Source organism: Sardina pilchardus, chromosome 1, assembly GCF_963854185.1.
Source record: "Sardina pilchardus chromosome 1, fSarPil1.1, whole genome shotgun sequence".
Taxonomy (NCBI): domain Eukaryota; kingdom Metazoa; phylum Chordata; class Actinopteri; order Clupeiformes; family Clupeidae; genus Sardina; species Sardina pilchardus.
The window spans coordinates 43182338-43198331 of record NC_084994.1 but is presented as its reverse complement, the minus strand read 5'-3'; the positions used below and the strand labels follow the sequence as shown (position 1 = coordinate 43198331).

The 15994-nt window shown below is 39.5% G+C and overlaps 1 protein-coding gene across 1 annotated transcript in view; it reads right to left on the bottom strand.

Moving 5' to 3' along the window:
* Window positions 1-252: 252 nt before the first annotated feature.
* Window positions 253-15994, bottom strand: part of LOC134079139 (rap guanine nucleotide exchange factor 3-like) — a 58254-nt gene continuing 42512 nt past the window's right edge. Inside the window, exons 4-9 of the mRNA XM_062535325.1 lie at window positions 1497-1547; window positions 1119-1206; window positions 938-1002; window positions 702-756; window positions 505-573; window positions 253-357 (exon numbers count right to left, since the gene is read on the bottom strand). Coding sequence (XP_062391309.1) covers window positions 272-357; window positions 505-573; window positions 702-756; window positions 938-1002; window positions 1119-1206; window positions 1497-1547 — 414 coding nt within the window. The 3' untranslated portion in view covers window positions 253-271. The remainder of the gene's footprint in view (window positions 358-504; window positions 574-701; window positions 757-937; window positions 1003-1118; window positions 1207-1496; window positions 1548-15994) is intronic.

Sequence of the window (15994 nt, the reverse complement as noted above, 5' to 3'; positions counted from 1 at the left end):
CAGACAGACAGAGTGACACACAGACAGACGTTCCTTGCATTTATAGATAGATGATGTGGGTTTTTTTTACCATGTCAATCATGAGGTCTTTGCAGGAAAGCCATGATGCATATCTATCAAAGTTACACTAATTACACATGGTTTGACCTAGTCACCTGACTTGGCCTCTGTGACATGTAAAGTCAAGACACTGACCACACTGAGTCCAGTCTGACTTTTTCTGTTGATGAATATGTTTTTATTTTGATGTATTTAAACTTTATAATAGCCCTCACGGCTCAATGGCCCTGGAGAGCTGGGTCAGCTTCCGCTGGTCACTGATTACGTGCAGTTTTCTGCTGTTGAACTGCTCAGGACCTAGATGGAAGACAGTAAGATTTCAGGTTAAAGAAGGACATGGGTGAGAATGTGGTTACCTTGTAGATGGTGAAGATGTGATGATTGTAAAGTGTCCAGCAAGTAAATGTCAGATGTCCTGCAAGTCAACAGTACATGCATACTTACATGAGGGCTTCTGTATGTTGTGAAGGCCAGTGCCTTTCTTTGAACGGACAGTTTCTGGTGAAATGGGTACTGTAAGGGAAGGGTGGCATCGTATTTGTTTGTTTGCATGTTTTCATCATAACCCCCTGAAAACAGTGTCCCTTAAGAGTGTTCACCTAACAAATCATTGATAATAGGGAAGATATGGTTATGCTTACAGTAGGGCTGATTCCGGCAGTCTTTCATAATCTTTAATGTTTTGGCAAATAATTTCTGTAATATCACAAAAAAGAATAATTAAACAGTAGAAAGAATGAAAACAATTTTACATTTTTATTTTACTTTTATTCTATTCAAAGCCCTTAACAGTGTTTTTTTTTTGCTAACATTAACATAACATTTCCAGAATTATTTTGGTGGCATATAAACTCATAACATGACAAACGGCACTCACCATTTTCTCGAAGTTGACAAGATTATCTTGTCTTGTTTTGTTCCCTTCATTTATGAATGTTAGGTCTGTTATTGACAGAAGATAAGAAGGTATGAAAGTGTCAGGCCTATAGTCAATATGACAAACAGTGTGGCTGTACATGTTATAAAGTGCAATATAAGTTCAGCTGTGTCGATATTACCTTTTAAAATGAGGGGCAGGTACGGGATATATGGCGGGTCCAGTTTAGCCACCACTTTCCTCAATGCGTCATGGTTGCTGAATGGATCCTGCGTTCAAGTACAAAATGTAGTAGGCTATGTTGCATTTATACTTGTAGGCAAAAGCAGAAACAAACTTCATCTAAATCTATTGCTCAATACACAGTAGAATTGACATACAGTCATGGTTGAAATTGTTGGCACCCATGCTAAAGTTGACTAAAAAGAGGGATTCTAAAATCATCTTTTGGAAATTGACATATTAGTTCAGAATAAAAAATCTAGTCAAGACGTTAGCACCTGATTACTAAACAATCCCTCAGTATAATATACTTGTAAAGATATTTGACTGAACTCACCAGTATGAGCTCATATTTCCTGAACTGCTTCAGCTGTACTTTTGGCACTTTCTGTGAGGCATTTGAGAGAAAATTCTCAAGATGTGTTCGTAACAGAAACCTATTTTGTGCGAGTCATTTAATAAATCTATAAATCAGAGAGAATTCAACTTAAAATATAGCTGCAAGCAGCAATGTGGGGGCCAAGCAGGCAGGTCAAAAGGCCAGAGTTCCCATCAGGTATGTAAAGGCCTGAAGGCCAAAACAGGCCTACAGGCCAAAAGGCATGTTTCTGAATTACAGGTAGGTTCAAGCATAGCAGAGATATTTGCATTAATATTGTTGCTTGGCCCCCAACAAACTCTTTGAGTGTGATTTACCCACAATGCTCAGCTCTCAATCGTCCACACACCGTCGCAGAGACAACTCTGGTAAGAGTGGGCTATATATAGAGAATGAACTAGCAGGATGTTTAACAGTGAGTAAGTCCACTTCATCCTTTCAAAGGGTTGTGGCATTGCTAAGATTAACATGGCCTCGGGCTGAGGCACAGCAGCGGACAATCCCAGGTGTCTCACCACCCGGCAGGTGGAGAGACGTAGTGGTCATCCAGGAAGTCCATGGGAAAATGTGGGAAAGTCACCCCCCACCCCCCCCACCCCCTCCCCACCCCCCCCCCCCCCCAAAACAGGCCAAAAGGCATGTTTCTGAATTACAGCGCCCCCTAGAGGTCAAAGGTCACCCAATTTCTTGAGTGTCCTTCTGATGGAGTCACAAGTCCACGTACCAAGTTTGGTGTTGATGCGAGAAAGTTTTGCTAATTAAAGCGCCCCTAGTGGTCAAACGTCACCAAATTTAGTGCAGGTCCTCAGGATGTGCTCACAAGTCCACGTACCAAGTTTGGTGTTGATGCGAGAAAGTTTTGTTAATTATAGCGCCCCTAGTGGTCAAACGTCACCAAATTTAGTGTAGGTCCTCAGGATGTGCTCACAAGTCCATGTACCAAGTTTGGTGTCGATACGAGAAAGTTTTGCCAATTATAGCGCCCCTAGTGGTCAGAGTACATCAAATGTATTGTGCGTCCTCAGGGTGGGGTCCCAAGTCCATATACCAAGTTTGGTTTCGATACGTGAAAGCATTGCTGAGATATGAGCCTACTTCCTGTTACTATAGCGCCCCCACAGTGGTCAGAGGGCACCAAAGTTGTTGAGGCTTCTCTTAATTGGGTTCTGAGCCCAGGTTCTAAGTTTGGTCTTGATATGTGAAAGCCTTGCAGAGATATAGGTTCACTTCCTGTGTGGCGGCTTCGCCGCCAATTTGGATTGGCTGTTACAGGCGAGCACTTCCGTCAATTGTTCCATAAAGCAAGGCAATAATAAATCATGGTCTAAAGATGGTGTGTGCAAATTTTGGTGAGAATCGGATGAAATTTGTGACCTGTGAGACTTTTTAACCGTTTTTGACCTTGTCCTGCTGGTGGCGCTACAGCGTTTGTGAAAAAGTCTTGTTAATTGGTGGGTGGGGCTATACCTTTTGCGTTAATACACTGAGCAAGTTTCAGCTTGATAGGTCTAAGCATTTTAGAGTTATTTGCATTAATGTTGTTGAGAAATTGATTAATTTTGACCTGTTGGTGGCGCTAGAGGTTTAAGGTTAAGAGTCTGTAAATTGGGGAAAGTGGTCATTGGCCATAGAGGAATATGTGTATTAAATTTCAGAAGTTTTTACTGTATGGTTCTAAGGCTTCCATAGAGATATGGGTTTAATGTCTGTGTGGCGGCTTCGCCGCCAATTTTGATTGGCTGTTACGCGCAAATTGTTTTGTCAATTCTTCCAAAAAGCAATTCGGGAAGAAGGCATGGTCTGAAGATGGGGTGTACAAATTTTGGTGAGAATCGGATGAAATTTGTGACCTGTGAAACTTTTTGAAAGTTCTGATCTTGGTCTGTTGGTGGCGCTACAGCGTTAATGGAAAAGTCTTGTTAATTGGTGGGTGGGGCCATACCTTTTGCCTTAATACACTGAGCAAGTTTCAGCTTGATAGGTCAAAACATTTCAGAGATATTTGCATTAATGATGTTGACAAATTGATGCATTTTGACCTGTTGGTGGCGCTAGAGGTTTGAGGTCTGGAGTCTGTAAATTGGTGAAAGTGCTTAGAGTTGGGACCCGAATCGGTGTGCCAAATTTCACAACTTTTCACCAGTCGGTTCTATGGGCTGCCATAGACTCCCATGGCAGACGAATAATAATAATAATAATAAATATAGCTGCAAGCAGCAATGAAGGGGCCAAGCAGTAGGCCGGAGTAACCACGGCAACCCGACGCTATTAGTTCAATGCCGCAATGAGACATGAAGCCGTAAGCAGTCAGAGCAAGTTTCATGTCTAACACGTCAAAAGCTACAAGCCAACTTGCATTTTTGCTAATTGCAGCTATCCTAAAGGTCAAAGGTCACCAAATGTCTTGGGCGTCCTCACTATTGATTCACGAGTCCATATACTAACTTTGGTTTTGATAGATTCAAAGGTTGCTGAGAAATGAGCTCACTTCCTGTTTGGCGGCTTCACACCCCAGAGGTCAAAGGTCACCAAATTTCTTGGGCATCGTCCCGATTGGATCCCGAGTCCATATACCAAGTTTGGTTTTGATAGTTTCAAAGGCTGCTAAGATATGTGCTCACTTCCTGTTTAGCGGCTTCACCGCGAATTTCGATTGGCTGCGACGGGCAAACGCTTCTGTCAATTGTTACAGAAATCAAAACACTAACAAGGCATGGTCTGAAGATAGTCTGTGCCAATTTTGGTGAGGATCAGTTGAAATTTGTGACCTAGGGAAATTTGTTAGTGTTTTTAATTAAATCCAATATGGCGGCCAAATCAATTACGTTGATGTCATAAGTTGCCATCTGTCCACATGATGATCTTCCACAGTATTACTAGACATCACTAGTATATTGTAATTCTAAACACAACAGCAGCTATAGGCCAAAAGGCATGTTTCTGAATTACAGCGCCCCCTAGAGGTCAAAGGTCACCAGATTTCTTGAGCGTCCTTCCAATGGGGTCACAAGTCCATGTACTAAGTTTGGTTTTGATGCGTGTAAGGGTTGCTGAAATATGAGCCAACTTCCTGTTTGGCGGCTTCGCCGTGAATTTTGATTCGCTTTTGTGGGCGAACGGTAATACTTCCGGAGACAAAAAGCAATGCGTGGGCAAAACACATTCTGTGGATGCTTTGTGTCAAGTTTGGTGTCGGTCGGACAAAATTTGTGAGAGGAGTAGGCTTTCAAGTGTTTTTGATGAAATCCAAAATGGCGGAAAATCCATCATGGCGGAAAATGACGTCACAGGGTGCGTTGAACTCGGGCAGGTCCAAGGATTCCAACAATACGCGATTTTTGAAAATCGGACCAACGGGTCAAAAGTTACGTGCTTGAACGCACGTCCAACTTTGGCCTGTTGGTGGCGCTAGAGTGTATGAGGTGCCGACATGAAATTTGGTGTCATGAATCATGGGACTGTCCTTAATAGGTGTGCCAAATTTCACAACTTTTTACCAGTCGGTTCTATGGGCTGCCATTGACTCCCATGGCGGATTCATAATAATAATAATAAGAAAACTAACAATAACAATAGGTGCCTTCGCAGCTTCGCTGCTTGGCCCCTAAATATAGCCGCAAGCGGCGATGGCGGGCCCGAGCACCAGTGGTGCGGACCTGTGACTGTACGGAATCTAACAATGCAACATGTGCAATGTCAAATGCAAATAAGTTTGTGCAATGGCTATAAATTCATTATGTGAAAAGACATCATCACTTTTGAAGGCTTCTCATTCGAAAAGTATGTGCCACAAATGTCATCAGGTTTTTTCCCCACTCATATATTGACTATAAAGTCATGTCCATGCATCAACTTTGGTTGTAATCGTTGGCATATTGTCAGAGCATTTTGTTTTAATTGGGCTTGATTTTCAAAAAGCCCATTTTTGTCTATCATTTCATCATGTGGACAGTTAACAGGTTTTTTTTTTTTTATTTTATTTTACCATATCACATTGTGTATGTGAGGATCATCTGTCCAAAATGTGGGCTTGTTGATGAGTTGATTTATTGGAGATATGATTTTTGGAAAATATTCTCTATAAATCCACTGAACTTGCATTGGATCTGCAGTACCACTTTGCACCACATGGGATGCTCTTTTAATACAATGGAAGGCAATGGAAGAGTAAGAGAAGCACTTGTTTGCTGCACATATCCAATGTAAACACACATTTTATGGTTCATAGTTGAATTGGTCAAAGTAATGATTGCAACATGAACAACATACTACTCATAATAAATGTTATTTAGGTAAATAAACTGATTAAGCAAAAACACACTAACTGATCACATGTAGCAGAAGCTCGCCATCTTTGTAACAGTTTTCTACACCACCATAGAATTTGGAAAATGAAAGTCATGAACATATCTAAGAAAAAAGGGGGTTGTAGAATTTAGTGCATTGTCAGATGGAGAAAAAGCGTCAGATGCAGTTTAGAGCAGGTATTTCACTTGATGAAGATGACCATGCATGTTTCCATCACATAAAAGTATTCATCAAAAGGTATGAGGGCTCAAAACCAAGATGCATTCATGAAAAGGAGATAACTCATCAAGTATCTTTTAAAATACCTGATCTCAACTGAAACAATAGTTTTTTGTGCATCCGGCAATGCACTGAATTTTAGAACCCCCCCTTCTTAATGTTCCGTCATGACATTCATTTTCCCACTTCTTTCCCAGATAACATGGAAACAAACCACTGATCCACCTTGATGCTCTTTGTCTCTCACAGAGGACTGCATACCAAGCATATAGGCCCCTTCTCAACCTCTCTCCTCAACTCTGGAGGAAGGTGCTCCAGGCTCATTCCCACTGATCTAACTAACACTGGATATGCTATCCTAGTGTTGTTGCCCCATAATTTTTTATCTATATCAGTGGGAACTGCCAAAGATGGCAATTATGCTAAATCCTCTTGCTGCATGTATGATGACCAGTCAGTCTTATGTGTGTATAATTTGCTTGATCTGCTTATTTTCTCTAAATAAGTTTTATTTATGAGTAGTATGTTAGAATAGAATAGAATAGAATATATACTTTTTTGATCCCGTGAGGGAAATTCAGTTCTCTGCATTTAACCCAATTTAACCGAATTAGTGAACACACAGCACACAGTGAACACACAGTGAGGTGAATCACACAACCCAGAGCAGTGAGCTGCCTGCCCAACCAGCGGCGCTCGGGGAGCAGTGAGGGGTTAGGTGCCTTGCTCAAGGGCACTTCAGCCGTGGTGGACTGGTCGGGGATCGAACCGGCAACTCTCCGGTTACAAGCCCGATGGGCTAACCAGTACACCACGGCCAGTACACCACAGCTGTTCATGTTGCAATAATTACGTGGAGAAATTTAACTATGAACCATAAAATGTGTGTTTAGATTGGATATGTGCATCAAACAAGTGACTCTCTTACTCTTCCATTGACTTCCATTGTATTAAAAGAGCACCCCATGTGGTGTAAAGAGGTACTGCAGATCCAATGCAAGTTTAGTGGATTTATAGAGAGTATTTTCCAAAAATCATATCTCAAATAAAGAAACTCAGCAACAAGCCCAAATTTTGGACAGATGATCCTCACATACAAAATGACATGTGGTCAAATAAAACAAAAAATCCTGTTTACTATCAACATGGTGAAATGATAGGACGAAAATGGGCTTATGAAAATCAAGCCTAATTAAAACAAAATGCTCTGACAATACGACAACGACTACAACCAAAATTGATGCATGGACATGACCTTATAGTCCATATATGAGTGGGGAAAAAAACTGATGAAATTTGTGGCACATACTTTACGAATGAAAACCTTCAAAAGTGATGATGTCTTTTCACATAATGAATTTATAGCCATTTTCAGAGCTTTGCAGAGGGGAAATTACAAAAGATACCTCTGATCTGATTAGATTTCTTAATTCAACAGGAAAATGTGCTTCCATTCACATAGTTTCATTGATGTGTGTGAAATACCAAAAGAACCAATAACGTTGCAAGTTGACCAAAAAGGATTGTTCACCACAATGCTTAAAATGACTTGAAGCTTCAAAGGGCTGTAGTTTTTAAACCATTAGTGATCCAGATATACTATTTAAGATTTATGCATAGGTTTAATCTACAAACACCTGTGATTTATTTCAGATTTTTTTGGAGAGGGTCACTTTCCAAATGTAGCTGAAATTGGGTGATTTGACATGGAATGACCCCCCTGTGATGTTGGCCACCTGCACCACATCTTGAGACAATAGCTTGTTTGTCTGTAAAGATTAGACATTAACGACTAGCCATTAAGGTGTCACATATTGACAATGAAATTACACTTGTAAGCACTCAGAGGAATTTTTTATGGTCAACATTATGTAAACCAGGTAAGGGCCATCCATTGTAATGGCCCCCTGGATGTTGGCCACTTCTACACAATAGTTTGTATGTGTGTGAATATCAGGAATTAACGACTGACCATTAACTTGGACGTTTTTTTATTGAGAATGAAATTTCAATTGTAAGTGCTCAGAGGAATTTTGAGATGGTGTAGGCCTACAATATGTAAACCATGCAGGTCCATCCTGGTTAATAGTTCCCAGGATGTGGTCACTTGTACACAATAGTAGGTATGTCTGTGGAGGAATGAAGCAGTACTTTTCACAATTGTTTGACAAAATAGGCATGTGGCAAGTGTATGGGCTCAGTCAGTGTTGGAAGAGTTTTTGAAAATGAGCCAATACATAGAGCATTTTTGTGAGAAAACAAAATGTTTGATTTGTTTGAGCAGGGTGAATGATGAAATACGTGCACACATATGATATGAATTGTGTGAAGACACAAAACACATAGGCGAGTAATGTTATTTACATTTGCAATGATTTGTACAGTGAAAGAAATGACAGCCCTTGGAGGTATATAAAGCTTTTTCTATTGCATTGAAATAATTTACAGTGAATCCCTTGGAATTGTACATTTTAGTTTGCGGCCTGATGTTTTAAGGCGAGACAGGGCAGTTGAATAGGGTAAAGTTTTTAAATAATAGGTATCATCATGAAACTTTTATCACATTTGCGGTGTCCTTATAACTTGAAAAGTTTTAAGCGTTTGTGGTGTTTGATGTAGTGACTTGATAAATTCCATTTGAATGTAAACAGAAAGTTGTGTTGCTGTTCTTTTAGAAATTCCAACGTGATTTCCATGCTTTGATAAGTTTTGTAGGTGTCAGTAAATAACAGTTTAGTTCAAAATAAAGGTGAATTTTGAACTAAGGCTCAAAACGTCAATGATTGATACAAAACACATGCACATTAGGCTATAGCACAGACAAGTTGAAGTAGGCTAATGTGTTTAGGCAAATGTGTTGGCCTAATGTAAAGTTATTGTTATTTACCCTGACAAATGTATACTATGCTATAGATATGAATGGGAATTGCTAAAGGGGACAATTTTGGAAATATGTGAGCATGCAGGGTTAGGCCAAGGATGAGGATTTTTCTCATGGCGTTCATCTCTGTGTTGGGGTGGGGCCGTGGGGGTGGTGTGAGGGTGGGACGACATTTGTTTGGAAGTCTTCATCAAGGTCCGCTTTAGGAGGTTAATTATTGGGTGGTGTAAATAGGTGTTACTATTTCATTGCAGTTGGAGAGTTTCACGTCGTTGTATTTGGCTACTGGTTTTGTAGATCAGCGGGCGAATTGCGGTGTGCGGCTTTAAAACTTATTTGAACGGAATCAAGTCATTTGATTTTTTGAGGTTAATTTAAGCGATTTTGAAGAACAGCGGTCTAGTTGCAGTGGACCTTGAAAACGGTTGCTAATTTCAATTCAGCACAACAGTTGGACCATTTTGGATTATTTCTTTGAAGAGCAGCAGGCGTGTTGCAGACTGAAGATATGCCGAAAAAGAGGTGCCATAATATGAGGCGCGCTGGCTTCAACAATCAAAGTAAGAATTTGGGATTTTGTCCTTTGGCATGTGTGTGCAGTCGTCAACCTCCCAGCGGGATTAAGCTTGGTTTAAAGTTGAGAAATGCCATGTCTAAACCCGATTTTTTAACTAGCCTACGTTGTGCTGTTGCTGGTGTTGTGAGGAGTTGCTTAGATGCAGTTTGTGCATGGAAAGGCCGTGACATAGACAACATATGTATAGAAAGCGAGAAGTTGATTAAGTGCAATACTGGCGAACAAACAGTTGATGGAAAGATGATGACTTTTGACGGGAAACACCGGTTGTTTGATTGTGCTGTGAAAGTGCGATGTGATGGCTTGCATTGCGGTACAATTTCTAAATTTGGTGAACACAATGCCTTGTACGAGAGTGTACAGGAGACACTTTTGTGCAATGACTCTTGCATACTAAATATCGGAGGTCAGGTGTGTGCGATAGTGCGGCATAATGATTATCTGGTGGTGTTGGATTTCAACAATCGTGATGAGCAAGGTGTAATATCGGAAATGGGTACAAGCGTGGTTGTGTTTAATACCAATTTTCACGATTTGATGTATCACTTGGACAAGTTGGTTTTATTGATTAAAGCCAGATCTTTCACCGTGGTCGGTATTCAGGTTGAGACTGAACAGTTGCAAGCGCCTATTAATCAAACAGTAGATGTGGCTGTTGAGATTCAAAATGTTGATGTTGTTGATGGCCGTTGCGATTTGACCATACCAACAAGCAAAAGTTCTGCATGCGTAGAGGGGTACAGACAGGCAGTTGGTGATGCACTGGTGAAGTGTGCACAAACCTATGCACAGGTTTGTGTAAAGCCTGTAGTAACAGCCAAAGCGCCAGCGTGTATGAATAAACGTACGAGTTGCAGACAGAAGGTTGTCGGTGATGCACAGGTGAATTGCGCAGGATCCTATGCGCAGGTTTGTGGGAAGCCTTCTTCGCCGGTAATCAGCAGGCCAATTGACTGCATTGCTGATAATGATGTATGTGTAATTGAAGATGTTGTTGAGTGTGTGAGCGAATCGTCTTCAGATACAAGATATTTCAACCCCATTCCATCACCTTTAGCTTTGGTATTGTGCGGGGAATTAAATATACGTTTTACTGGCAATTCTGATGTACAGTATGTCAACAAGACATTTCTTGGTGAGCCGCGTGGAATAACAAAGATGGTTGGCGATGGCAATTGTTTTTTCCGCGGTGTGAGTTTTTCCATAAGCGGGTCACAGGAGCACCACGCAATATTGCGAGAGGGTGTATTACAATATATGATGTCACACGAAGACCAGTGCATTTTGGATAGAGGGTCACGCTCAGTTGCAGATTACATTACAAGGAGCGGTATGAGGAATCTCGGCTCATGGGCAACGGAGGTAGAAATGCACATGATGGCTCAGTTTTTGAACGTGGATATATACACGTTTAGTAATAAGCAATGGTTGAAATTCAGGTGTCTGAACAGTACACAGTTCACTCCAGGCATTTATCTAGACCATTTTAGAGGTTGTCACTATGATGTCGTTGATTCTGTTCAAGTTGCAAGCAGAAGTGTTGTTGACACTGTACCGTGTAGTGTTAAACCTCAGTTACCTGTAATTGTGCAAGAGAGTCATGTGGTTTCTGATAATGACGCGCGTTTGTCTGAAGATGAGGTGGAGTTTGTGAGTGAAGTGCTCGCGGATACAAAGACTTCCAATCCGTTCCCATCAAGTTTAGCAGCACTAATGTCTGAGAAAGGACAGGGAACTTTGACGGTAGATGATGAGGAAGTTGTTGATAAACGTATTGTCAGTGAAACGGAGATGTCCAGTGTAATCGTCAAAGACATCCATGAGGTCTCTGATTATGATGTACCTTTGTTTGAAAATCACGTAGAGTTTGTGAGTGAATTGTGCGCAGATACAAAGGCTTTTAATCCGTTACAATCACGTTTAGCAGTACCAGTGTCTGAGAAAAAACGGGGATCTTTTACGGTACATGATGGTTGTGATGTTGACAAACGTTCTGTCAGTGAAACGGACAGGCACAGTGAATGGTGTGAGGCTGAAATGCATGAGGATGTTGTTGAGATAAGTAACAACTTGAAGAAGTGTGTTGTGGAAGTGAACAGCAGCTTTACAGATATGCAGCATAATGCACCAGGCTTAAGGTCAGAAAATGAATGCATTGAGCTTGTACACAGTTCAATCACTACAAAAGAAGAGCATGGAAATGAACAAATAGAAATGAATATTGATGTTTCCAAACCATTAGATAATGAACAATTTAATCCTATATGTACAGTCATTGCAGAAAGTTTGTGTGAAAGACTTAAACTTGAGCATAACACACAGGCCATACCATGTACGTCAGTTTCAGTACCTTTAGGAGATCCTTGTGATACTAAGGCTATGATTTCAGATGGCAATGGGTTTTTCAGAGCAATTAGTGATATTTTAACTGGTTCTCAAGCAAGTCATAGAAAATTGCGCCTTGCTGTTGTGAAGTATATGAAAGATAATCCCACTTTCTGTCATACATTATTGAAGGGAAACTACAACAATGTGGTTGAATATATTAACTCATCTAGAATGAATTATGTTAAAAGTGAAGCAACAAGTGTTGAGATTCAAGTGATGTGTGAGTTATTGCAAGTGCCAATTCATATTTTTAATGGTGAAACGTGGGTTGCATATAGGTGTTTTCGTCAAACAAACATTGCAAGTGGTGTATATGTGAGTCATTCAAATATGCAGTATGGAGTAGTAATTTGTGTTAAAGCTGTGAACAAGGAAGGGTGTCTTATGGCTTGTCAAAAAGAAGTTAACACAATTGATAGGATAGGATATATTACACGGCGAAAACGTTCTTTTGAAGAAATGTCTTGTGAGGTGTTTAATAGCATAGATAACAGTAGTGGTAAAGATCAAGACTTTGTTAAATCTCCTGTATGTAAAAGGACAAGAAGGAGATGTGAAGAACAATTATCAAGGTCGATGTCGTCATTAAAGAACAAACTTATTTCTTCAGAAAAGGTTAAATATCAGACTAATGAGCAATACAGAAATTGTGTGAAAGAAAAAGCACGTAGGTATTACCATAGAAATGCTGATATCAAGTTGAGGAAAGCACAACAATCTAGGCTGAATTACTCATGTAATGAACAATATAGAACATCGAAAAATCAGTCAGTCTTAAAGAGATACCAGGGAAATGCAGAGGTAAGATGCGCTGTTAAACAGGTCAGCAGAAAAAGATACAGTGAAGATGAAGAATACAGGCTTAACAAAAAGAAAGCAAGTATGCTAATGTATAAAGACAATGCACAGTTCCACACTAGAGTGAAAAATTCAAGTAAACAAAAGTATGAAGAAAATGCACAGTTCCGGGCTAGAGTGAAAAATTCAAGTAAACAAAAGTATGAAAAAAATGCAGAGTTCCGATATAAAGTGAAGAATGCAAGTATTGCAAAATATGCTTTAAATAAACAATTGAAGCAATATTTGTATGTTGAAAATAAGAAAAGGAAATACAAACACATGGTTAAACAAGAACAGCTTGATTTAGTTATGATCAATTTTCTGGATAAAGTGAAAGATGGGCCAAGCTATGTTTGTTGTGTGTGTCAGCGATTGCTTTTCAAAGATCAGGTGAAACATTGTAATGAAAACGCATATAAGTCTACATGTGAGCAGCATGTTGCTACAAAATGCATAACCAAAGATTACTTGCACTCTTGCAATTCTTCTTGTGTGGATTGTAAATGGATGGGTACACATAGGTGTGAATTGTGGATATGTCATAGTTGTCATTGTAAATTGAACAAAAATCAAATTCCTGTAGAAAGTGTGCACAATAACCTGGTTCTTTCAAATGTCCCCAGTGAGCTGACTACTTTGAATTCCTTAGAACAACATTTAATTGCTTTACATATCCCTTTTATGAAACTGTTGGCATTACCTAAAGGAGGGCAAAATGGTGTGCATGGTCCAGTAACTTGTGTCCCTGCAAACATAGTTGAAACCACAAATGTTTTGCCAAGAACTAATATGGAAAACTCACTTTTACCTATTAAATTGAAAAGGAAACTAACATATAAAGGACATTACAAATATGAGTTTGTGAATTCTACAAATGTATTAAATGCATTTAGGTGTTTGAAACAAAACAATAAATATTATGCAGACATTGATTTTAATAATGATTGGATAAATGCGTTTGCACAACAAACAGATAGTGATGTTCATATAGACCAACCTTCAGCAGGCAATGAGGGAACTGAAGATGAGCTACTACATGATAGACAGCAGTATTGTATGTTTATGGATACATGTTTGCAACCAGTGGATATTGGCCAAGAGGTTTTGGATCATTACTTGGATAAAATTTTGCATCTAGCGCCAGGTGAAGGTAACTCTCCCATCAAAATGTTAATGGATAAAGCTAATGAAGCGAAATGTTTTCCTGCGTTGTTTCCAGATGGGTTACATACTTACCATGACAAAAGAGAATCACGAATAACTTTGTCCAGATATTTCAACATGAGAGTTTTAAATGCAGATACCAGGTTTGCTAAAAATGTTGAGTATATTTTTTATGCTCAGTATTTATCTGAGATACAACAAGTAGTATCTAATGTGTCCATAGCATTAAGAAAAGGAAAACAACACAATAATCCAGCAATTGTTAATTCTAATCTGTTGAAAGATGAGGGAAGTTTACAGTCTCTGCTTCAAAACGATGAGGGTTATAGGTTTTTGAAACCCATTCGTGGTACACCCGCTTTCTGGCAGGCTGCACAAAAGGATTTGTTTGCATTAATACGGCAATTAGGAATTCCAACCTGGTTCTGCTCATTTTCATCTGCTGATATGCGCTGGACAAATTTGTTGTCAACACTTTTGCTACAAGAAGGCAGGCATGAAACTCTTGAGGAATTGCAATGGGCAGACAAGTGTGAGTTATTGCGCAAAAATCCAGTCACTGCAGCTCGAATGTTTGACCACAGATGGCATTGCTTTTTGAAAGGTGTGCTTATGTCACCAGCAAATCCAATTGGCAAAATTGTGGATTACTTTTATAGAGTTGAGTTCCAACAACGTGGATCTCCACATGTTCATTGTCTGTTTTGGATTGAGAATGCCCCTCAGATAGACAAACAATCAGATGAGGAGGTTACTGCTTTTGTTGACAAGTATGTTACATGTGAGTTGGATTCTGAAGATGCAGAGTTATATGACATAGCATCAGCTGTCCAACAGCATAGCAAGAAGCATTCAAAGACTTGTAAAAAGAAAGGTACAACTTGTAGATTTAATTTCCCAAAACCTCCGTCTGCACGTACTTTTATCACCCATAAGAAGGATGAAGACATGAACATCAACACATGCAAATGTCAGCAACCAGATGTATGTCAATGCCCTAAGATTGTTGTTGCAAACAGAGAATGTCAATGTGACATATCTAGTAAATGTGACTGTCCTATTAATGAATATAAAATGGAGAAAAAAAGGGCACAAGAAATTTTATCATCTGTTAAAGATGCTATAGAAAATAGTGATAACAACCTCACCTCAATTGATTCATTATTTGAGGGTTTAGGCTTAACCCAAGACATTTTTGAAACAGCATATGCAGTTCATGGAAACAAAACCCAAGTTGTTTTGAAAAGGCAACCACAACATGTGTGGGTAAATCAGTACAACAAGTTCCTTTTGCAATGTTGGAATGCCAATATGGATATTCAATATGTTGTGGATGCATACGCTTGTATTGTGTACATAATATCTTACATATCTAAGTCAGAAAGAGAGATGGGTTTGCTGCTAAATAATGCCCAGAGGGAAGCGAAAAAAGAACACAATCTTGATGCAAAAAGTGCACTTAAGAAGATAGGCAGTGTGTACTTGCATAATCGTGATGTAAGTGCACAGGAAGCAGTTTATCGACTAACAAATATGCATTTGAAGGAATGTTCACGTAAAGTGATGTTCATCCCCACTGGTGACAATGTTGTTAAAATGAGTCTTCCTCTAGCTGTTCTACAATCACGAGCTGATAATGGACCCGTGTCAACTAATGACATGTGGATGACGAGCATCATAGATAGGTATAAAAGTAGACCTGATGACCAATTATTTGAGGACATGCCTTTAGCAACATTTGTATCTGAGTATAGGGTCCTTTCTACCACTGAAAAATGTAAAAACAAAATACAGTTAAAAAATGATTTGGGTTATGTTGTTCGTAGAACCCGTACAAAACCTGCTGTTATACGGTACGCAAGTTTCTCTGAAACCAAAAACCCAGAACATTTCCACCAAACCAGTCTCCAACTTTTTCTACCATATAGACAAGACATACAACTTAAACCACCAGGGTTCAACAGTTTTGAGGAATTTTACAAGCTTGGTCATGTGTGTCTTTCTGATGGCATATTAAGGTCTGTTAAAACTCTGGTAGATCAAATCAGAAGTCAATTTGAAGTGGATTTGGAGATATTG